The sequence below is a fragment of the Pipra filicauda genome, unplaced genomic scaffold, assembly GCF_003945595.2.
Source record: "Pipra filicauda isolate LSUMZ 115617 unplaced genomic scaffold, ASM394559v2 scaffold158_size1702193_pilon, whole genome shotgun sequence".
In the NCBI taxonomy this organism is placed as follows: domain Eukaryota; kingdom Metazoa; phylum Chordata; class Aves; order Passeriformes; family Pipridae; genus Pipra; species Pipra filicauda.
In genome coordinates, this window is record NW_024104084.1 from 1,487,122 (window position 1) to 1,511,846 (window position 24,725).

The 24,725-nt window shown below is 43.4% G+C and overlaps 1 protein-coding gene across 15 annotated transcripts in view; it reads left to right on the forward strand.

Moving 5' to 3' along the window:
- The window catches only part of LOC114003380 (CUGBP Elav-like family member 4), a 699,867-nt gene that overhangs the window by 578,366 nt on the left and 96,776 nt on the right, over positions 1-24,725 (forward strand). For 10 of the 15 annotated variants that reach the window (XR_003546206.2, XM_027750321.2, XM_027750316.2 and 7 more), the window contains exons 4-5: positions 18,077-18,205; positions 22,987-23,066. Coding sequence is in view for 14 of the 15 variants with exons in the window: in XM_027750321.2 (XP_027606122.1) it covers positions 18,077-18,205; positions 22,987-23,066 (209 nt within the window). In the remaining variant the exon portion in view is untranslated. The remainder of the gene's footprint in view (positions 1-18,076; positions 18,206-22,986; positions 23,067-24,725) is intronic. The other 5 variants (XM_027750320.2, XM_027750327.2, XM_027750331.2 and 2 more) reach the window with 1 other exon arrangement.

Sequence of the window (24,725 nt, forward strand, 5' to 3'; positions counted from 1 at the left end):
GCAGGGAAATCTCTGAGTATATTCAATAGAATTACTTCTGCTCCCAGGAAAAAGATGTTGAGGTGGGAAAAGGAAAAAAAACTGTCCTGTGTTTCCCCTTGCATGAAACACTCTTAGGAATTGTGACTTTGTTTTCCTCTATTTGCTGGTCTCTCCAGCTCTCACACTCTCTGTGGGAGTAGCTTGTAGAGGGTATTTAGTCCCAGGGACCGGCAGACATAACAGTGACAAGAATATAATAAAGAAGAACAGGGTCCTTCTTAGGGTGGTTGAGTTACTGTATTTGCAAATATAACATCTACATACACATAGCAAACACAACCTGTGAGTGAACCAGTCATTAAAAATAAGCCACAATAATCAAGAGCAAAGAGCAGAAATAACTGAGGTTGGTGCCCAACTTTTATAGCAATATCTGGGGAAAGGAAAATACAGTATTTCTTAACTGCTGGAGTTAGAGAACTGTGCTGCAGCAGAGTTGAAGTCCTGCTGTTCAAGTTGGGAGGAGGAACAATGCCAGAGGCAAGGGAAGGGAGAAGAGGGGCTATGTATCTTTGAGATCTTATCTTCCCTCTGGCAAAATTGACTGATTGAGTTTTCCATATCAGTAGAAGCTATCTTGAGCTGCAAAGGTTGGATCTCTAGAATTGGAACTTCCCTGTAGTTCCTGCTGAGTACAGCGTTCAAGAGGGTGGACATTAAATGGATTAAGAAGTGGGTAATGGACAAATCTCAAAATGCAGTTGTCAAAGAGAAAGCATGATAGAGTGAGGGTATTTGTAGCAGGGTTCTACACGGATCAGTAACCAGCTCTGATGCTAGTCAGCATTGTCATGAATGATGTGGAATTAAATATCCTGGCTGATAAAATCTGTGGATAACACAAAATGGAAAATTGTAAGGACAGAACTCTGATACAGAGTCATCTGAGTCACTTAGGTCACTCTGAATGAGCTTTGGCTGGCTGAGGCATTATGTGCGTGTTTCTGCAGAACCAAATCTAAGCTGACTCATGGAGGAATAAGGCTAAAAAACAGGCCTAAAGAGCGAGGGGTTATATTTCATAAGACAGTGACCTAGAAAAGTACCTAGGCAATGACCTAGAAAAGTGGTTAGCACAGCTGAAGAAGCCAACATTACCTCCCGGCTTGGTGGTGGGCAAAATCATCTGATGGGACCTCTTGCTATACAAACAAAGAAACTGGAGGACAAAGATGGCTTTTTAGTAGGTAGCATTGGTGGAGAGAGTACTCTGGAAAACTGATCTCAGCCTGGCATTCATCTTTTAAAAACTGTAGTAGATTTTTAAGACCTGCATAAATGAAACAGATGTCTCCAAGTGTCAGGCTTAAAGAGTTGTGCTCATCCTTGCCTGAGAGAGCTCCAACAGACTTGGGTCTTTATGGAAGTATCTTTTCTGGGAAAACAGCCTGTATACTAAAGAGCATTTTAATCAGCAGGAGAGAGGCTGAACTTTCCCCTGAAACTTTTCTAATTTGAATGCGACGCCAAACACAATAAAGTCAGAAGTCAGAGACGGGCTTTTGTCACAAAAGGATGCACATCAAAGCAAACTATGATGCTGCCGGTTGCTTTGCCTGTTGTCCTTGTAGTAAGACTTGGCCCCTCCCCAGGACACACATTTTTGGGCAAAATACAACCTGTGGGGACAGCTGCGAGGCAGCAGCAGAATGGCTTTGGCGTGGTGGTTCAGACCTGGGTTGGGAGGCCCCCCGGGGGGGCAGCTCTGTGGACATCTCTGGTACAGAGGGGGAGAGACCAGACCACTACAAATCACTTTTCGAAGAATCAGGCATGTGAGAGCCTCTGACTAATCTGGGGTTAAGGGGGTTTGGGGAGAAAGGAGTAGTCGTCACTGCTGTGTGTTTGCCTGTGCAATGCCTATCATTGCCTCCTGACCGATGCTGCAGATCACCGAAGAGGGTCTTTAGCACGGGGAGCGCGCCGAGCCCGGGCTCTGGCTCTGTGTGTCAGTGTTATCGCTCGCTGTCACACTTCGAAAGAGGAAGCGAGTCTGTGCCACGCACGCAGAGAACAAAGCCCTCGCCAAGCCGAGTGAGAGTTACAACTTGTCAGCACGTCTCTCAGCCTGCCGAGGGCCAAACATGAAACACAAAAAAGGCCTGAAATGAGGGAAAAAGGGGAAATAATAGCACAGTGAGCTCTCAAGCTCAGAAAAAGGCTTGCTATAAAACAGCACCTTCGCTCTCTGTCTCTCTCTGTTTCTCTGAGTCCCAGCTACTGATGAAGGGAAGAGATGACTCCCCTTAGCACAGTTACAGTACTGTTGCAGTAATAGGGACTGCAGCCAGGTTTAAATCTGGCTTGCACAGCCCTGCTTTCTCCACACACCCCAAAAAGTATTGTTAGCCAAAAAGCATTATTAGTAGTGATGAAATCTGAGGTGGAAAGAGCCTGCTGAGGGTCATTTTTTCCTATGTGGACAGCAAAGACCTAGTAGCTGGAAATTCACCTTTCTGAGACTTCGATTTTGCCTTGAATTAGGGAATTAATTTCTCCAGTTGCTACTATTGAGTAGGAATGGGATAACTGGTTTTTTTGTTTGCTGATCTTGCCATAGCTGTGTTGGTGGGAGAAATAATTCTATCACTGAATGGTGTATGAGTGTAATGTTGATTTATACCTACTAAAGATCAGGAAGCTTTTAGATTTATGCTTACTAATTGTTTGGTCCAGGTGTATAATTTTCCATTTCAAATACTTTTGACATGGCCAGAGAAAGACAATAGCATGTCCAGCATGGTGCAGTGGTAGGATGATATACCAACTTCAGTGCACTTCTGTGAAAAAACAGAGACACACCTATACAGAGTGGAGAAAATTGGCTGAAAACAGGAGACAAATATCCCCACTTTGCATGGACTCAGTCTTATATTGCCAGTTGTTGTTAGTATAGTTGGTAGTATGTGCATCCTTCAGGCTCTCTGGTCTAATTAAAATTAGATGAAGCAGAGCACTGTCAATAGAAAATTACTTAATAAATATTTGTCTTGTTCTCATCGCGGCATTGCTGCATCTCCTTCTTCTGATACTCAAACTGCTAAGGTATTGAGTTCCCTCCTTTAAGACTCATCTGCTGTTAAAATTAAAGACCATCTAGTTCAGCCCTCTCTGCCACAGGCAGGATCACCTCCCACCAGACCAGGCTGCTCAAAGCCCCACCCAACCTGGCCTTGAACACTTGAGTCTTCTGTATAGACTGAGAGACGCCCCTTCTCTTGCAGCTCTTGTATAGAAGTGCATGGTCTTTGGTCCCCAACTCTTCCTGTTTGCTCTCCTTCATGAGTTGCATAGCACAGGGTCTCAGGTAGGAGCTTAGGAGTGGTATGTGTAAGATCAAACTGTAGTTTAAAGCTAAGATTTTATCTAACTCTTGACAAAGGAGGTGACAAAGTCATAAAGCCTGAAGGAAAACAAAAGGACAATAGCGGTCCTTCAGATAGGTCAGCACCACTCAGTGATACTACTTTTACAGAAGCAGAGCCCTGGGTCAGACAGTAAGAATTACTAGGCAGTGTTGGGCTGAGCTGCAAGGGATTTAAAAAGACCAGTGGAAAAACAAACTCAGCAAGGATTTGGCCTGGAGCACTTCCATCTTCCTGCATGCTTCGGAAGGTGGTGGAGAAAAGCTTTACTGGTGCAAGCCACTAATATATCATATAAGTCCACTACAGCCAATGCATGTTTGCTGTGAATTCAACCACAGCAGCCAAGATCAGAGTCACGGGACTGTCCCCACAGGCAGGGATGACTCAGCCATGTGAATGAGGTGGTCCCATCCCTTTTCCTGACCAATCCTCCCCCTGAAACCCACCTGCCCACAGGACTGCCAGCAACACCAGTGCCTGGACTAAACTGCCTCTGCAGCAGGAGGCTGTTTATGAACTATTCTTTACTGCTGGCATAGCACCCGGCTCGTTTTCACCTTTCTTAAAGGTTAACCTCATTTCCTTCTATTAGTTGGTTTTAGCGAATGCCATTCGGCGCGGCAGTTAAAGAGCTCTGTCAGCGGATGGAAATGACAGTGGCATTTAAAGCCAGTTGGAGTTGAGAGCTGGGGGGGTGGGAGGGTGGGTGGAAGAAATAATCTTTAATAAAATGTTTGCAGGGGGGTGCTAAGTGACATCAAAGGAATCTCGCTTTCCCCAGTGAGAGGAGAAATCTTTGTCTCAATGCACTGAGTGGGATGGGTCTCCCCTGAGTCTGAAATCAGGCCAAATCCAGGGAGATAAAGAGCCTGAGGGGCTCCAGAACAGGGCACAGGATATCCCACCTCTATGAGTAGCTTCTTTCTCAGCCCAGCAGGTCCTGCTTCAAGACAAGTGTGTGCTGAATATTACTTTCACTAAAGGAAAGTTCCTCTGTGAATGTGTTGGTTATAAATTCTATTGCAAACCCTGCCTGATCCCAATTTTTCTGCATTCCCTCACTGCTCTGCACTGCTGTTTTAAAACCTGTGGTCAGACCTGCAGGAAAGTCTTCTACTCATAGGAAGGAGGAGTTTTCCCTGTGCAGATTTCACAGGGATTTTGGTTTTTTTCCTTATTGCAACAGAGAGGTGACAGGAGCCCAAGGAAATTGGCTGAATCAGGGAAATACACTCGGACGCCCAAACCCTGGCACACAAAAGGTGTGATGGGGATTGCTCAGGCTCTGCTGTCCTTCTGCTCCATCCCCTCCAGATTTCTCCTGGCACGGGTGTAACACGCTGTTTTGCATCAGGGAGAATCTGCAATACCCAGCAGTGGTAGGGACATACTAAGCAGCTCTTCAGCAAATCAAGAGTCTGATCCAAAGCCTGCAAGGCTCTGTGGCACTCTTTTTCATTAACTTCAATAAGCTTCAGCTCTAACCCTGAATCCCCGATGTTTATTTCAAGCACTGGTGTAACATCACTGGAATATAATGTTCCTTCTCACACGCACCTTAGGGTAACAGTCTAAATGAGCATGTGGATGAATCAAGACAGATGCTGCTGGGCAGCATCCTGAAGCAGACCCATTCATTTCCTGGGTCATTTGTTGAGCTGGCCAAAGCATTTCGAAGAAACAGTTATCTAGCCCAACATGTAGTTTTGTAACAGGCAAAGCATTCCCCTGGAACAGCTTCATTTCAATAAGATTTTTGCCAGGGGACATTTATTTTTTTTAAATTAATGTATTGAGTTCTTGTTTCAGGAGGTACAAATCTGTCATTTTAACAGGATCTTTTTGATTTAATTTTGTTTCAAGTCTGTATTGTATTAAACCACTAGCTTCCGTTTTGAGTTAGACCAAAGGTTTGTCTAGTCCAGCATCCTCTGCTCCAGCAGTGCCCATTTAGAAACAGTAAGAATAGGGTTTTTATGAAGAGTGATCCTCCACTTAATACCCTCTGGTTTCCAGCAGACAGAGGTTTAGTGACTAAGTTAGATTTTTCATCTGGATATTCATGTTTCATAGCATTGAGTGGACATAACCACCACTAATCTGTCTCATTTGCCTTGCAGCTAATTTATGACTTTTGCATTCAGCAACATCCCATGACAGAAATGTCTTTCATTTATTCATATAGTGTGTGAAAACATACTTTCTTTTGTCTGGCTGAAAACCACAGCCATTCTGCTTTATATATTTTATGTTTTGAGGTTATTAAGACAAAGGCTTTTTATTCCTCCGAGACAATACCCTGTAATGTTTCACAAGTGGAGAATTTCCATTTCGCAAGAACTTTGGCCTCTCCAATTCAAAGTGAAAGCACATTTTTTGAGACATCAGTATTTGCTATAGAAAGAAAATTCCATTTTTCATCCTGTTTCAGTCATTTCATTATATCAGTGTAATTGAGGGTGACAGCAACAAAAATAATAATAGCAAAAAAACCACCAAAACAACAAAAAACCTACTTAGACACCCTGTGAAGAACTGGTAAGAATGAATGACAGATTCACAGTAGCAGCTTCTTCCTCCCAGCTGGACGAGGAGAGTTACAAGGGCAGGTTAGGGGCGTCAGACACCCCAGCCTAATCACACTGGCACCATGTTATGCCCCTCCACTTTATTGTTCAACTGCCCATAAGGCAGGTGGTATTCTGTACAGCAGCGGAGTCCAGTTCCCACCTTCATTTTTGCCTATTAAATCCCCAGAGTGTGACTGGTTTAAGCAAAGATCTACCTTCTTTTTAGGTGATCTGTCTTGAGGGGAAAAAAAAGTCACTGTTAAGGTGTCCTAGCAGCCAGTGGGGTGCCTGAAGGATTAAATGGGTGGATCCTGTTTGAGTTCAGACCTTGTACTAATCACCTGCAACTGGCCATATGCACTGCATGCCCAGTTTCACTGCTCACATCCATAAGCAAATCCTCACAGGATTTCAGCTCCTGCTATGTAAAGCAGGGTGATATTATATTTCCTTTTTTCCAATCTCCTTATTTTTCTCCTTACAGTTACAGGCAGGACTGTATCTTTCCATGCACACACACAGCCTGGCACACTCCACTTTTGATTTTAGCTGAGGATTCCAGGTACAAGAATCAAACAAATAATACACAAAACTTCTTTGTGAAATACAGCTTCATAACTGAAGTGAGCGTTAGGCTCGGAGCTGTATGATGTAGGAAAGGTGTTATTGAGACCTATGAGATGTGCTGCTTGGATTCCTTTATTATTATTGTTTTCTTTTCCCTTTTCTTTATTTTCTTTGTTTGTAGATGAGGGGATGGAGAGGAAGAAAGCCAGCAAGTTTATAAAAGCAATAGAGAAGGGAGTTGTGGAGATCTTTAATAGCATTCTGTATAATTTGAAAGTGGGGAGAAAAGGGGGGAGACAAAAAAGGAATTAGCAAAAAAACTGGCAAAAGAAAAGTGGAATGTGGAGAGAAGCGTGTGGATGAATTTTAATGCAATCAGAAAGCTGTAATAATGGTAATAAAGGAATATATTCAGACGTCAAGAGAGGGAGAAGGGAACAGGACCCGCGACACCAGAATTTAAATTAGACATAGGCGTATAATTCTCTTTTCTCCCCCCCCTCTTTCTTCAAATGAAGAAAATGGAATTTTTAAGCACAGCGAAAGAGGGATTAACAATTGGCAGGTTTTCAGCCCTTTGTCTTTTGGTGAATCCCATTTAATCACCGTCTTTAATATTAAGGAGGCTGTGGCCGTGCGGGGCTGTCGCAGGCTTGGGGGAAAAGGGATGATATACAGAGGAAAAGAGAGATAACACTTAGGTTCAGGCAATTGTGAGGAAGTGTTTCAATTACCTCCACTGAAGTCTTTAAAAACTGAAGTTTAATTTGATCTGAAATGTCGTCCCAGCTCCTGCAAGAGAAAATATGTCCTTCCCACCCCCCTTCCTGCCCATGCCTATGCTGTTTCAATAGTCCTCCGTGCTCAAGGCTGGAGTGCTACCACGGATTAATGTCTTGGCCTTCTAGGCTTCTGCAAAGGGTTTCAAAGCCCCAACAGGTCACCAGTGAGATAAGTTTGGGAACTGAAACTTATTTTCCTGACATACCAGGCTTGACATCACTGACCCTGCGGAGTTTGTCAAGAAGCTTCTAAGCTTTGCTCTGAATGAGCGTGAAAACCAAATGGCCCTTCGGGCTCAGCCTCAACCTTGTGTGGCCACAGAGTTAAAAGGGGATGTTACACATAAGAATTAAGATCTGTTAAATTCCCCAGAACCAAAGGCTGTAGGAGTTGCATTCAAAACTGAGCTGCCTCTGAAAGATGAGTGTAAAAGCATGATTCGGTGTTCATTTGAGGTGTCATTTGAGAGTACAAGACAGTCTTCTCCTTCACCTCCTTCTTCTTCAGGAAATCTGTCAACCTGGGCTAGGGAAACATTCATGGATTCACAGGAGGAAGGAGCCTAGACAGTCATGCAAAATCCTGTGAAGTTTAGTCACAGCACAGCTGCACACCTCCACTCTTTGATGCTGGGACTCCTCCTTAGGTGAATGTTTCCAGAGGTATTCTCAGAAAATGGGAACTATAAGAACAGGCTGCTAATTTCCAGGGAAAGAGGCATGACTTTTGCTTTTTTTCATGATTGTAAGGCTGATTTGAATTCAGATATTCTTCCTATAGCGGAGAGCTGGTGCAAAGAAAGTGTGTATTTAGGCTGTATGTTGAGTTTAGAAAGATCACATTTTGACTCCTGAATCTTTTCCTAAAAAGCATTGACTCATGAATAATTCTCAGAAATATTCCAGTTGTGTGTTTCAGATAATGAATAAACTTGGAAGAATTATGAACTGCCAGGCACAAATTGGGCAGAGTCTCTGTTCTTTGCCTGACACAGGGTTTTAAACTGCTCTCACCAACTTCCCTAAGCAAGGGCTACAAATAGAATGGGTGTTTGCAAGTTGTTTTCCCAGCTCAATATCAAACACCATAAAACCTGTCATTGAAAATCTGCACAGGGAATGGCATCTCTTGGCAATGGACAGTTGTGACGGCGCTGTTCAGCAAGTCAGAACTACTGATATTTGTCTTGGGGTTATAATATTCTCAGCTGTACAAGAGGGGTGGTGGTCTTAGAATTATTTAGGCTATGTCTTCATGGCAGAGTTTGCTTGGCCGGTGGCCAAAGTTTCGTTCACACACTATCTGGATAGATGAAGCCTGAGTGTGCTTTAATCTGAACTGTCCGGATGAGGATGTAGGTTTAAGGTTGGATTTCACTTTAGTGCAGATGTTGCTACAGCAGCACAGACCAGTCAAGCCCAAAACACATTCAGTCTCTTGTTCTGAACCATCCTCTCCTTCTATTTTTCATCATGGCTCTGCACTTCATCCATCCTGCCCATCCTATTGCTCTATTAGATGATTTCTGGATGTGGCTTAGCAGCTGATGCACACTGAGGACCTCTTCCAGTTCCCTGTAAAGCAGGTCTTTGCTCAGGAGAATAGGACTGTAGTATGGACAAGGACACTGAAAGTAGAGAATAGGCCAAGTCACTTTTAATTTAAAAACACAATCTTAGGTTTTGGATTCACCATCTGGCAACAAGTTAATTTTCTTTCCAGTTTATCATAGGGCCAACAGCAGCCAGCATCTGTGTTCTCTTGAACACATGTACCTACATCACTGCAATGCTGTCTTTAGGCATCATATTGCTGCAGGACATGAAAATCTCTCCCTGGAAGATAACTCCAAGATCCACAGTCACTGTCATTTGCAAATATGGGCTTTCATTCAGGACTAAACCCTACCTTGACTTACCCTGTCATGGACTCCTCTTCCATGAAAAAGGAGTTGGGAAAGCTCCAGCCACTTATATCTGAAACAAACCACCATAAGGTGCAGGCATAGATCTGACCACCAGCCTGCCAGGTATCTTTCATTATTACTACAAGAGCTCCCTGAGTTCCTGGAGTGTGCAAACCTCACCAATGCCCAGTTTTGCCTGTTACAAACACCAATTAGTCTTTTTGTAGGTGGGGAAACTGAGGTTGCCTTTTGCACTAGTTAATTTATGTAGCCCATATTTCCACTGAGGCCGCTGTCCTTGGCAGAGATGTATTGTAAGTATTTAATAACAGTAACTGCACAGTCATCCATCTCTTTGGTACCAGGAATAACAAATCACTCTAAGGGAAAAGTGATTTTCCCTTCCACATTTTCCAGAGCATGGATTGAGATGGGACCCAGGAGTCACAAATACCAGTCTGAAATGCACGAAAAAGAGGTTCAGACAAGCTCCTGAATATCCTCATGGGTCCACTCTTCCATAACTGGATCAGGAGTGATTTCCACTCTTTTCCAGAGCAAGATCTAGGTTCTATCTATTGAAAATGGTTAGTGACATGTTCAAAATAAACAGTAGGAGGAAGTTCCTAACTCAGTTCATGCTTAAGCTGCAGAAAGTCTTGCTGCAGGATGTGGTGGATGCTTGCAACTTGTGTGGGTTCATAAGTCCACTGAACAATTACATCAAATAAAGACACTTCAGAAACTACTACATATGAAAAAAAAAAAAAAATCAAAAAAAACCCCCACTGCATACTCCAGGATTCCTTAAACTGCAGAGCACTGAATTCTAGGAGAATATTTTGGGGGAATAATATAATTGTTTCCCCGTTTCTTTTAGTCTTCCCCAGACATCCACAACTGGCGATTGCCAGAGACAGCAGACCGAATCAGACAGACCCTCTGTCTCTTTTTCAGCTGTTCTTCACTCTGTTTACAGGAACCATGTCCAAGTCAGGGCTCAGAGTGGAGCCAAGCAATTAAATAAGAGAAATCCTTCAAACTAAGTTTTTCTCAGATGCAGCAGTGGAGAGTAACGCACCTGTGGGATGAAGTTTCCTTCTTTGTGCAGGAGAATTATGCTCCCACACCTGGGCTTATATTCCTTTGTGCTTGTCCCCATCACACAGCTGTTCAGATTAGCTGTTATTCTCTCTAGCCCGGGTGTCTCAAAGCCTCTGCCTCCAGCACTAGGAGACCACCAGCTGTGCAATCGTATCTACTAACGCATGCGATATAAAGAATCTGTTGAGTAAAACCAAACCGGGGAGGGAGGAGGGGAAGGAGATCAGCACAAAGTCACTCCTGCTAAAACGTGATTAGGGATGCCCCACAACACCCAGCTGCTAGGAACAGGTGAACTCAGCAAACACTTTAAAGCCTGCAGTAGAATTTGCCCCTTGAGGGTGCTGTTATATATGGGGAGGAGGAGGGAAAAAGGGTGAATTAGGAGCCAGTGCAGGTTGAAGGAGGGTTCATTTGCTGTTATTTGGAGTTAGGCAGCAGTTAGGCAGCTGTTTCCAGAACAACAGGTTGGGCTTTTGATTCTTGGTGGTGGTTTCCCCCCCGCCCCATCCTAATTTTTGAAACACCTCTATTTTACAAGGTTCATGTATTTTCCAGCAAGGTATCATGGAGAAGATAATTAGCTAATTTACAATTAGCTACAACAGAATTCGTAATCACTTCCCCCGTGGAAAGGGCGATAATCATCATCACATAGCTGTAGAACTGCTGTGAAAATGGTAGTAGCAGTGTGAAGCCCAGGACCTGGGAAATGCCCTGCTTTTAGCCTATTGATCGCCTGAATTAGCACGGGTTGAGTGGAGTGGTGGGACACTCTGGCTCGAGAGGGGGGCAGGTTTGAGCTTGCAGGTTTGAGTTCAGAGCTAAAACCAAACTTTTGTAGTGTTCAGGGCACCTGCAGCTCGCCCTTCCACTCTATAGCTCCTTATTTCTTCTTTGACCTGAGGAGGATACCTTGTTCATAGCAGTCTGAAAGAAACCTAGGTGTATAGTTCTTTTTCACCATTGTGAGTCTGGCATATTCCTGATCCCACTACTCGGAGTTGGGGGCACTGACGGATGCAAGTCTGGATATGAGTCAGCAATGCACTCTTTCAGCCCAGAAACCAAGCATGTCATGGACTGCATCAAAAGAAAGTTGGGGGAGGTGATTCTGCCCCTCTATTCTGCTTTTGTAAGATCCCCACATGAAGTGCTACATCCAGCTACATCCATCTGGGCCCCCAGCATAAGAAAGGTGTGGACCTGTTGGAGAGTGTTCAGAGGAGGCCACAAAGCTGATTAGAGGACTGAACTACCTCTGCTACAAAGACAAGCTAAGAGAGTTGGAGTTGTTCAGCCTGTTGAAGAGAAGGCAGCAGGGAGACCTTGTTTGGCTCTTTCAGTACTTTAATAAGAGAGATGGGGACAGACTATTGAATATAGCCCATATCAATAGGACACAGACTCATGCTTTTTGACTAAAAGAGGGCAGATTCACACTACTTACAAGGAATGTTTCTTTTACCGTGAGGGTGGGGAAACACTGGCACAGGCTGCCCAGAGGGGTGGTAGATGTCCCAGCCCTGGAAACGTGGGAGATCAAGTTAGACAAAGCACTGAGCAGCCTGCTATAGTTGAAGATGCCCCTGCTCACTGCTGGGGAGTTAGACAAGATAAACATTTAAAGGTTCCTCTCAACCCAAATCATTCTATGATTCTGTATGTTTCTGCAATGAACACCCTCAGAACTGTCTCCTCTCCCCTGTCTGCCAAGGATAAGTCAGGAGAGTGGGCAAAGAAGACCCACTCTGCCTCCTGCATCCTCTGTGGTAAATGTACCACTTGGTCCTATGCACCAGCACTTCTTCTTACCCACACGTGCACAGAAAACCTCTCTAGGCTGCTCGTTTGTTCTGTCATGGTGCCAAGGAGATAAGCCTAAAGGCCTTCCCAGTGCCTGGACCATGGCACTGCAGATGGTCCCCCACTGTGTGTGCAAGCAATGTTTGGGGAGGAGGGGAATTACAGCAGGGACAAATAATTATTAGCAATATAAATAATGGAATTAATTAGCATCTGCTTTCTGAAACTAAGCCATACAACAACCTGGTCCTGATGCTTAGAAAGCCAAAGGCATTGAGTAACATCAGAGGGCTGCTCTGGTGAATACCGTGCACACACAGAAGATGCTCATTCCCACACAGAATTAAAAAAAGGCTAGTTTTACTCTTGCATAAAGAAGCATACACACTATCCATGTGTGATGCTCTGGCAATGAACCTGGGATGAAATAGGGAGGCTCATAGGTTTTGGAATAAGTGGGTTTGTGGCTAGAAGGGACTGTAGTGATCTTCTGGTTTGACCTCCTCATTAGCCTGGGCCACTATGGTGGTAAATCTGTCCCTCTTTATTTCCGGGGCTTTGAATGCGATGTTCTAGACAGTAAAGCTGGCTTATGCTTCCCTGATACAAGGATTCACCCTCTTTGTTTTGCATGAGGAATATGAGAACACGTGTATTTATATACTCTTATCTAAATGTACCCCCACGCACACACATACATTAGCGAGAGCTATCTGGATAAACACAATCCCATGTCATGTCTCCCTGTGAGTGACCCTAATTTTCCCCCAGTCCCTCCACAATTGCTGTGATTCTTGTTCTTGTCCTCTTGCTCCACAGAGGGTCAAACATCCTGCATCTCATTGTCCCTTCTGTCTCTTTAATTAGTGCCCGTCCTCCCCCTTCTCCCCCTCGCTCCCAGATCCCTCCTTCCCGTCTCCTCTCAGCACTTGGTTTCCAGAGCTCTATTATTTCACCTTTCACGTGTGTTGTCTCCTTCGCCCGGGCCCATCTGACACCTCAGCCTTACGCTTATCATAGAAACATAACATTTAAATACAAGTAGAACAGGGAATAATTTAACCCCTATTTGCACCAGGGAAAGTGCTGAGGTTTCCTGTAAACATAGCAGGGAGATTTATAGACACTGTATATTTATCTGACAAGTTGCATTTCTTCATCACTGTGTCTTGCAGCCCGGTTTTCCTGACGAACACAAGCCTCCATCCCTGGCAGAGTAGTTGAGAAGAGGGAAGCCTGGTTGCATGGGGATATTGGGAATGTCACCAAAGGGACAACTCTGGGAACCCTGGTTTGCCATTGCTGTGGTCTTTCTCTCCCAGTCTGTCCTTCTGGAAGGAACTGCTGCCTTCTGTTGTTGTGGTGGTTTGTTTACAGCAAAATGGGTAGACTTGGGAGAAATTTAATTTTCAGTGTCATCAGAGTGCACCAGCAAAAACCTCCTTGTCTCTCCTGGGTACCACCACACACAGAAATATCCACCTGTGGCTGGATATTTCCATGGCGAAGCAGGCGTGATAGACTCAGCTTGTGGGCAAAGACCAATAATGGGGTGAACAATAATGAGGGAACTCAAAAACATGGGTAGAAGAGGCTCACATGAACACCACATTCGGTCACAACACTGCAGGACTGTCACTGCTCACAGTGCTGCTGCTTTAAGGCCTGACCCTGCAGCAAGGTTAACGAGGTGTCTTCACCAACGTGTAACATTTGGATGTGAGATAGAATCAGAAATAGTCACTTTGGGGTACTTAATAGACAGGAATTTGGACAGGTCCTTCTTGACAAAAGCAGAGGAAGATGCTCAGATGTGGATCAATATTTGATGCACAGTCATGTGTGGCCTGGAGGAGGCTACGTGGGATCGGCTTCTTTCATCACACCTGTTCTTGTACATGCTGAGTAAGCTCAGTGTCTTGATTTCCTTCATAGAGAGGAGATAGGGGATGCTCCTGGCGGCTGCCCATTTCTGTTGTGCAAGACAGTATGGTGCTGTGAGGTACCCTCTCTAGGGCCATGGGCCAGTTGAGGCTGGAGCACATGGTCATGCCCATGGCTCAGGCTGGGGACATCCCAGATCATGGGCTTATGCCTGACCTCTTTTTGTCCTCTGCTTCTGCCTTGGACAGTGTTATTTCTGTACTCCTTAACTGTATTCACTTTCCCCTGGGACCCAGGTCTTAGGGAACCTGGTCTGAAGGTTTTTACCCCTCAGTCCCACAGTCTGAAATGAGGATGATAGCACTGAACTTTGCAACGGAGGCCGCAGAGAACTGAGTCTTCCCAGTTCTCTGACATTCAGGCATGGATCCTGAGACACATAGATTTGGGAAAGTGTCTCACTGAAAGAAGAGAAAGCATGGAACTCGTGCAGGTGATATGGGTGGACCATGGTTGGTATGGATGGACCCTACAGGCAGGCAGAATTAAGGGACAGCTTGATCTGTGGCTGCTCCAGATTTGTGTGCAGCCTAAAACTTTGATTTTTTGCAGGATGTAGATCCCCCAACTCTCATTAGAGGACACTGGAATCATCTGGTGGGGGGCACCTGTGGCATCCATAGTGCTCAAGACACATCCCACTGACATCAGCGCATTCCTCTTCACTTTATTCTGACAGCTTCATGGTCTTTTTTTAGACATCTTTTAAAATCAGAAGTCGTTGTCTTGATGCATGGCATGTTAGTTTTTTATTTGAGATGTGGAAGAGCAGTGTATGATGATACTCAGGGTGTAAGAGGCTCATACAAGACCATCAGTGCGTAAACTCATTAGCCAAGACCTGGAACATGCTGAATGATCCCATCTGCTGGACCCTTCCCTCTCTCTTCCCACCCAAGATGTGTGAGGGGTGTCATTAAAACACACTTCTGAGTCCCCTGAAAGAGCTGGGGTGTGAGAGGCAAATGAAGCACTTTGTTATAAGAGCCACTCAGAGTAAAAAACTTGTTAAACTGACTCATTTTTTATCAGTCAAGTGTGTGTGTCAATTTCTGTGATGGCAGGCATGACTAATGATTCCCCCAACAACACAAGGCACTGTTTTTCAGGATGGAGACAGGACACTGACTTGGAGATGGGATTGGAGGTGATGTCCAAGCAGCTGAGTCCTGGCTGTCCATGAGGGTCCCCTTTGTGCCACCTGCCCTGTAGTGACCAGACCAGCAGCTCCCGGGGAAGGTTGTCCTCACCTTTGGCAGAGCCTGTTCCTGGTGGTCTGACAACCAGCTTATGGGTAGCTCACCAAAGCACCACATTGTCTGCCAGCTAGCTCTGGGGACCAGCACCACCACTGCCAGTGTAGTGCAGAGATGCAGGGAGAAAAAATACAATAACAAAAAAAAAATAAAATAAAATTGAATGGTTCCTAGAACCCTGGGTTTAGCTTTGCATAAAGTAGACCAAACAAGGCAGTTTCAGGCCAGTTCCACACTAGAGAGTTTTGCTGACAGAGGAGGGATGTGACTTTTTTTAAAAAATGATACATTTATATTAGCAAAAAGTCTAGTGAAAACACAGTTACACAGCTATAGGAGTGTTTTTGCTGATGCAGCTTATTTGAAACAGGGGAAGCAATATAAAATACAATATAACAAATGCTTCTGTTGTGCTGGAAGTCTTTACTAGACACAAAGTTTCTACGTAAAACCTTTTGCCAGCGCTGTTCCTAGTTCATTCCCACTACTCTGCTCCCTTCCTAAAATACCTCCCATCTTGCAGGGCAGTTGGTCTCATTTGCTGGGTGGGCTTTCCTCCAATATTTGGACAACCTTTGGACTTAGGACAGGATTCTTTTTCTAAGGCTCTGTCATGCCCTGGACTGAAAGATGTCCCCCAGAGTGCACAGTGGTGAACTTCAGTCGTTGCCTCTCTAAGGCTTATACCTCATGTCTTGGAGGGATGTCCTTTTGCAGGACACTTTACCAACGAGAAAGAAACCTTTTCACATGTCTAAATCACCTCCTCGTGAGGTGAGGACAACCTCCATGGTGTTAGGGATCTGTGCATCATTAAAGTCTGAACGCTGTGTTGTCAGCAAAGACCACAAAATGCCTCTCTGCTTAATCAGTTCCAACATAAAGTAGGAACATTTCTTGCTTTGACATGTCTGTCTGAAGGCTATTTCTGTTTTTCTCACCTATTAGAAGTGCACATATACCCTCCTAAACCTATTTCTTCTACCAGTTCATCAGCCTAACTGAAGGCAACATAACTCCTTGTTTTCTGTGGGTAGTTCACTTTTTGCTGCCGTGGATAACTCGACTGCAGGGTTGAAAGCTCCTAATATCCCCACTCAATAGCCACTGCATGAAAAATTATTCACATCCAAGGCTGTAAAGTAATTTGCCAATGTGCAGGTGCATCTTGGAGAGGGGAATTTTGATCAAACACTGGTTGAAGCAGAACAGATTGCCTACACCAGTGATTTCTCGGTGAACAAAAGTGACATAAATTGCCCAATTAGTCAGCCAGAAAAGGATTGTTGCAAACCAGTGTTTTGTTCAGCTGTAGGTTAACCAGTACATTAAAAAATAAATTAAATAAAAAATAAAATTATTTATATATTTACATATATTTATTCAAATTGGTTACATCTGCTCTGTAAAGTGCTCTGAATAAAAACCTCTTGGTTCACACATTTACATAGTGTTTAATGAATGATAAATAAGACATTTATGAATCATGTGCAAATGGCCTGTTTACATACACGGTGTAAACTATGTAAATTTCCTTTTTTTTTCTTGGTGCAGTGGTGTTAGTCTCTGAATGGAAACCTGATCTCCAGGCATAACTCAGCACCCTCTGACATATTTCTGACAATCATAAATTTAGTCCGTTTTCACCAATATTTTCTGAAGGTGTCTCATGAAGATCCCCAAACTTGGTTTAAATCTGAGTATAAATCATAAAATGGTTTGGGTTGAAAGGGACCTTAAACATCATGTGGTTCCAACCCACACTCTGGTCTCACTCCAACAGGCCCACATCTTTCCTATGTTGTGGACCCCAGAGCTGGATGTAACACTCTGGGTGGGCTCTCACAAGAGCAGAGCAGAGGGGCAGAATCACATCCCTCGACCTACTGCCCACCCTGCTTTTGTTCTAGGCCAGGACATGGTTGGCTTTCTGGGCTGCAAGTGCACACTACTGGGTTACACTGAGCATCCTTGTTCAAAATACAATTATCTACTGACAGATAATGTCCTGCTGTGGCATGAAATACCACCTGCTCAAGTTACCTTAGACATTAGCAATCACATAAGTTAACTTTATGTTTCAAAAAACAATTTATGTTTCAAAAACTTTGGGCCTGTTTCAAGTGAACTTTATGAATATATTAAAAAACCTCATCCAAACTTTTAGATACATGTTTCTGAGTGGGCTTGAATGACAAATCTCCAATTTACAGGCTGTGACTTCCGTTATATCCTGATTTAAAAAAGCTTATGTTAAACATTTTTTTCCTGCAACTTATTTAGTATTGCAAGGGCCACTAACTTATTTTATTTTTCATTTGGACTTGGTTTCTATATGCTATCTTTATCCATATTCCTCTTGGATTGCAGTCTGAGCAATGTTGTCATTTAAGTTACTGCAAGCTGACTGCAAAAATTGATCAGAAGAAGCTGATTTGGAACACTTTGCTGCCTGGATTTTAAGAGGCAGTTAGAGATTTTATATATAACAAAATCACTGTTGTTTGTTGTTTGGTGGTTTGGTTTTTTAAAATTTTCTGGATTATTTTCAAGTACTCATTGAAAGTCAGAGGCTATTAAGGTTTTTCGAGCCAGCCACCTGAAAAGATTAGCAGCTCCTGAAATGTGTCACCCCAATGAAATCACCGTTTGTTTTGCATGTGATGCTGAGACATCTTGGCTCTCGTATCCCTCCTGAAATATGGTAAGCATCTCTTTATTTTGTTCCAGAAGACAGAAAACTCTTTGTGGGCATGCTCAATAAGCAGCAGTCGGAAGACGATGTGCGCAGGCTATTCGAGGCGTTTGGCAACATTGAGGAGTGCACGATCCTTCGGGGACCCGATGGCAACAGCAAAGGTGAGGTGATGGCCTGTGTCAAGTGGACTTAGTGCCATTTTCTGGTATGACAGAAGTACCATGTAGCCTCTAGAACAGCATGTCTTACTTTAGGAAGGGGTCACATTTGCAATGGGAAGGCTGTACTTTGCTGGTCACTCTGTGCATGAGGGGAAAAATTGCATTTTAAAACACGCCTCTCCAAAGAACTATGTCTCAGCATGTGCAAACTGATGCCTATTATTGCTTGGACAGACCTCCCCTCTGAACAGGCCTTTGTATTCGCTCGAGACATAATCTCTCCACCCCATTGAACAGGATGATTCTTTCTTTAAAAGAAGACACAATTGATACTTTATATCTTGACTCACTGGCTCCATCATCATCTCTGCTTATTTCCCATCCATCAGTCTCAGGTCTTCCTCTTCTCCACCTAGTCTTTTTTGTGTGGACTCCTATCAGTCAGTGATCGCAACCACAAGGCTACAGGTACCAATTTAAATATTACACTTGGTAGATATTTACCGTTTGAAGCATGCAAATGCTTCACTGCAAAACTAGGTGCCTTTGCCTCTTTTTGGCATCACTTCTTACCTGGATAGCACAAAAGATCCTCTACTACAGGCCAAGTATAAAAATAAGGCCTCCCTCTCAAGCAGGAATGTCATTTTTTGTCCCCATCAGTCTCTAGACAAAGTAACTTCAATCTAAATAGGAAGTTTTCTTCTTTTAACAGTATTGTGTGTCCATTAAATATTGATCTGCATATAATATAGTATAAACTGTTCTGGAATGTTCAACACCAGAGAACAGACCAGTCCTGCTGACACAGTTCATATCTCACTCGGTATTTTGACAAGTGACAACATCAACCAGGATATTTTGCAACAGGGAGGTAAAAAATCCAAATCACAGGGATACACTGGAGCACGATATTGTTGTTCCATAAAATCACTGGTAACCAAAAAAAAACTAAATCACACCAGTGTTATAGGGCAGCAGTTCAATATACATCAGCACAGCTCAGCCTTCCTGATATAAATGACTGAAAATAGGCTGAAAAGTGGGCACCTTTCTTCAATTGTGTACTTAAGTTCCACAACACCCAGAGACAGGGGCTGCCCCACTGGAAACAGTAGGCTAGAATGGCCTAGAGCAGCTCCAATCGTCATAACAGCAAGCAGTTAAGCAGTTCATTCACTGAACAAATCAGTAAATTGGGGAAAAGCAAAAAATATATGTCTGTCTGCTTCTACCTGGAACTGTATGGAAAAAAGTCTAATGACAAAGGAGTTAAAGAGAGTAAAAATAAAGGCAACAAAGTCTGAGATCTGTAAGAAACAAATTCCAGAGGAGATCCAAACCACAGACTTGTCTTCATGCTTGCTCTATTTTTTTTTCTTTTCTTCTTAAACAATTTCATTATAAGACAGAATCTGAGTGGCAGCTCCATATTGCTAACCAGTTTAATTATTAGTGCTAGCAGGCTGCAGTCTCAGGCTGGCGTTTCACTGAGCTGCTCAGGATCAATACTGAGCTTTGACAGAGTTAATATTACCAGCTTCCATTTGCTGGTGCTATTTACTGAGAATGTGAAGCTCCTAATTTACACACACACAGTTTCGTACATGCACACACCACACAGAGCAGTCAATCCAATGGAAAACTTAAGGCTAGTGCCCTTATCTTAGGAGACAGTCAGGCAAGCCACAACTCCCACAAAGTTATTCCCAGTCTGTAATGTTTTCCATCTGCTAGAAACCTATATGTGACACACATTGCTTGTGAGCTTCTTATTTTGGGTAAAACCCATAAGGCTTGAATTCTACATCAGTTGAGATTTAAGCAGATTGCCTAAATTCCAGATAGCAATCAGATCCCATAGACTTCAATCCTACCCAACCCACTGTGTAAAGCCCCACAAGGCATCCCTGTGGTAAGCCTCTAAGTCCTTCAGGTAGCTCAGTGCTCTCAGAAGGTAGGTTGCAGATTCTCAGTTTAATGCCATCACAGCCCAGTCACAGCCAAAAAGCTGCTGAGCCTTGCCTGAAGCCATGGGTGATGTCCTGAGCCATGAGGCATGCCCTTCAGGGTCTGCAGAAACACCTCCTGCTGAGTCACTCAGCAGCAGGCACAGTGGCTGGACTAGGTAACCAGGTGGAAGAAGAGCTGTGACTGAGGAGTTTCTCTGCCTGAAGGGGAGTGCAGCACCTGTCTTTGCTGGGAGAGGGTGGAGTGATTCTACATCCCACCAGGTAAAGCTCACCATTGTGCAGCCAGGAGTCCAGGACTCCTCAAGTGAGGGAGCTCAAGTGGATCCAGTTCAGCAGGCCAGAAGGACCCACAGAATCTGCATTGCTGCTGCTCTCTGTACATCTGTCCCTTCCCTCCCTTCCCCCCCCCCCCTTTTTTTCCCCATTAAGCAGTTGTATGCCTTGATAACTCAGAAAATAAAAATTTCCCACAGCACCCTCCACAAGAGGAGTCTAGGCACCCTCTGCAATCATAATCCTAGGGCCTGACTGCAGTCTCCTCCAAGTTGACAAGACAGTCAGAGCAGCCCTTCCAGCTCTGTAATCTGGACGTTAGGAAACAAGAAAAACTTAAGCACATATATCACCCTGTTCAGCACAGGTTGTATCTCTCTGTTTGTCAAAATCCCTTCACATTCCAGGTTTGCTTCTGTCTAAGTGACACTATTGTTCTGAGAAGAGTGGCCGGACTCTCATCCTCACCTCATAAGCTCCTGGAGTCAGTTCTGGTGAAATGGGAAGGAAGGTTATGTGCACTTTTGATGTTATGTACAGAAGCCATCCCATTGAAGATGCAAACAAAATGGACAAAATGTTGGGATCTCTGCTATTGCCTTGCCACCATACACCAGTAAAAACTGAGTTTTCACTTGAGCTGCTACCTCAAAACCTACTGGAAGCAGTAGGAGGGATCCCATTAATATCTTGGGCATTAACCAAGATAAATGCCTGCTACTCCCTTCATTCCCACCTTTATCCAGCTCCACTGATCCATCAGGACCCTCAGCGTACGGGTGAATTTCACCTGAAAAGAGTGAAACCTTCAATATGACAACAACACTGCAGCCAAAAATCCTGCACTAAATGCAATGGGTGGCTGGAACTGGAAAGCTTTTGTGTATTTGCTAATCAGCATCTTCTTTTTAGAGGCAGAAAGTACAAAAGAATCTCTGCAAATAATTAAACACCCTAATTCTGGATTATCTCTGATTAATGAAGAGGAAAACGCAGTATCTCAGGAGCCCGGGAATGCTGGGCTGCGATTATGTCATAATTGATCCCTATAGTTTCCAGCTGAAGTTATCTATCTCATTTTCTCATGATTGTTTCCTCTCAGCTCCTTATAAATTAGATCCAACTACTAGCAATAATCGTTGGGCTTTTCCTGAAATACAGTCTGAGCACGGTGCTGAGAAGGTAACGCAAATTGAAGGGCTCCTAACTGTAAACTAATTTCATAAATGTGTATTATTTTCAGAAAGGACTATCACTGCTTTCTTCAATCTCACTTCTATCAGCCTGCAGTGATGATATGAGGGACCTTTGGGGCTCATTCTTACAGTTTGCAAGTTCTATTGCTTCATTTTTCACCCTGCACTTGTAGGGGTCCATAATGGTGTCCGGACCCTCTGAAGATGCTGCGAAGGGAATGAAGGAGAGACATCCCATTATCAAGACTGGCATCCCCTCTGGACCCCTTCGGGGAAAGAGTGAGGGCTTTGCAAATTGATTAAAAGCTCGGAAGTATCTGGTAGTAATAGAAGGGGATGGAAGCCAGAACTTCTCAGATCTCTCCCAGTCTGTTCCAAAAACCGCCTTAGCATATGGAAATTACCCTTCCTCTCTCTGAGTCAGTTTGCTTGTAGCTAGGAGTGTTGGCAATACATTCCCCCACTCTAGTAGTGCATGTCACCCTTTGAAGTGTTGATCATTTCTGCACTCCAGCACATATTCATAAATGCACCTTTCTATCCTAAAACCTTATATAAGAGTTCAGCATGAGATTCCTCACATGGCAATGCAGGCCAGAGAAGCACTGCCTACATTTCTCTAATGTCCAGAAGAGAACACCTACACTGGCACTGGCTTTGCCAGTTTTATGAAAAACTAAGATTCAAAGTTTGGTGGTGACAAGAAGGTAATCATCACTTTTACCTCTCCCATCCCTGCTACTTCATCAGAAGCTGTTTCGTGCTTTGTCAGACCAAAGTTGTTTGGAGCCAGGACAAGCTCTGGGCAGTGTCTCATGGAGCTCTAGCAGACAGTGATATGATAAGGTACCTCATGGATTTGGAGTAACCCTGAATGCCTTCTGTATATTTGACCTGTGGTTGCTTGTAAAAAGTATGTGTGTGTAGCTTTTTGATAATGTAAACACTCTTCTGTACCATATCTCATAACCACAGAGGGCAGAACACTCAGTATTAAGTCTAATATGAATGAAAGAAAAGTCTTTTTCACCCAATAAATTGTAAAATTTTGCAAGATTCTGCCATGTAAAGCTGTGGAGGTCAAATTCAAGATGTATTTGCTGAGTTTGTGTCTGTCAATGCTCATTACAAGCAATGTGGGAATTCTGGTTGCAGCTTTGCCTTAAGTGGTCCTCAGGCTGCTGACAACTGGACTTTGGAAAGGATCAGGGCACATCTGTTTGTTATAGTTTCTCCACAGCCATATTTATTGGCCACTTCTGAGGACAGGATACTCAGCTAGATGGACTTTCATGACATCCATGCAACCTTTCTTACACTCTTCTTTTTCCTCTTCCAGGGTGTGCATTTGTGAAATACTCTTCACATGCAGAGGCCCAAGCTGCCATCAATGCCTTGCATGGCAGCCAGACAATGCCGGTGAGTAGCTCTGTAACATTGGCAAGGGAGAATTGGTCCAGCCTTGGCTGTCCTGTGGCCTGATGGAGGAGGAGGGATGATTTATCTCTGCTCTGCAACTCATCATCCAGAAGGCTCAGGGCCTTGGATGTGCTTAACTCATCAGTGGAAGGGCTAGGATGACACTGTCATTCCTCACAGGCACAGGACCCCAAGGGGTGCTGTATCCTGTCACCAACAGTTTAGAAGACTTGATAAAAAGTCATATGGTTCACAGATGCCAAAAACTTTGGGTCAGACTCACCATGAGTGTAATCTTTCAAGTTTCAAAGGGAAGAATCAAGTAGAAACTTATGTCTGAGAGTTTCTTTGTTTTCTCTCCTCAAAGAGTCTCTTTGATAAAGGATAAAGAACTTTTTGCCAGTGTTCAGGTGAGAGCAGCATGTTCAGATGAAGCATTAGGAGACAGAGACAAATCACACAGTGATGGGCCTCTCTCATTGCTACCACAAAAGAACCTACCTAGGCATAAATGTGGTCCCCTATCTCTGACTTTTGAAAGTCTCAGACCAGCTACTCGATCTTCCAGGAAGATCCACTTGTACAAATATCCACTAATATGGGGTTTCGAGATTGATAGTTCAAGAACATAGCAAGGTAGATGTATTTTTTAGGCAAACAGATATTTGTACATCATCATAAGACAGAGAGGAATGTAAGGCATTCCGCTGTCAGAAGGGAAAGACAATCTGGTACAACATGTTTTGGTTTATTATAATAGTATATTATTTTTATTACTAATTATTCACAGTGTAAATCATGAAAGGCTAAGAAGCATGCCGACAACTTGGAAAGGATACAAGAAAGCTCAATTAAAAATATTTGAGAGTGTAAAATCTCCCTTTAAGTAAGAGACTCTAATGTAAATTCCTGAATTTATCCAAATAAGTTTAAAAGTGGGCCCAACAGATTTTCTCTAGATTTTTGCAGGGATGAAAATGGAGAATTCTTTACAAGGCAAAAGGTTTCTAAAACTAGCAAATCATCAAGATCTCATTTTTTGGAACCCCATCTTAGACAAATCAGTTTAAAAATGTTTACCAGTGATGCTACTGAAAAAAGTCTCCTTAAAGATGTAGGTCTCAAATTTTTTAAGTACTTCAATGCTTTTAAGAGTAACCTAAAAGGTTCCTCCTAACAAAACCAGATATTGGGCTTGATGCTAACATCCCATAGTCAAATACTATGGACATCTTTCCTGAAACATGTTGAAGAGGTACTTTTAGTGACTTCCTTTCAAACTTTGACCCAAAGTAATAGTGTCTATAAGCTGATGTCAGGAATTTCAATTCCATAAGGTGTGGTACCACAAAAAGGTTTAATAAAATGTCAGTCTCCATCCCAATAATCTTGCAAACTCCTATAACAAATGTGACAGGAAGATGGGAGAAAACAGACAAAACTCAAGGAGAGTTGAAAATATTTCCAGATTTAGTATACCCAAAATATTATTATTCTTTCCCAGTCCTTTCCCTTCCTACTTTCAGAACACTTTGGATAAGAAAAAAGTACTCATTTCTTGACCACGTGGGAACAAATTACTGTTCCATCCCGGTGATATCGCCTGAGCTTAGGATGTACAAAACACTTGAGAATTTCGTTATTTCATGGGTCAATTTT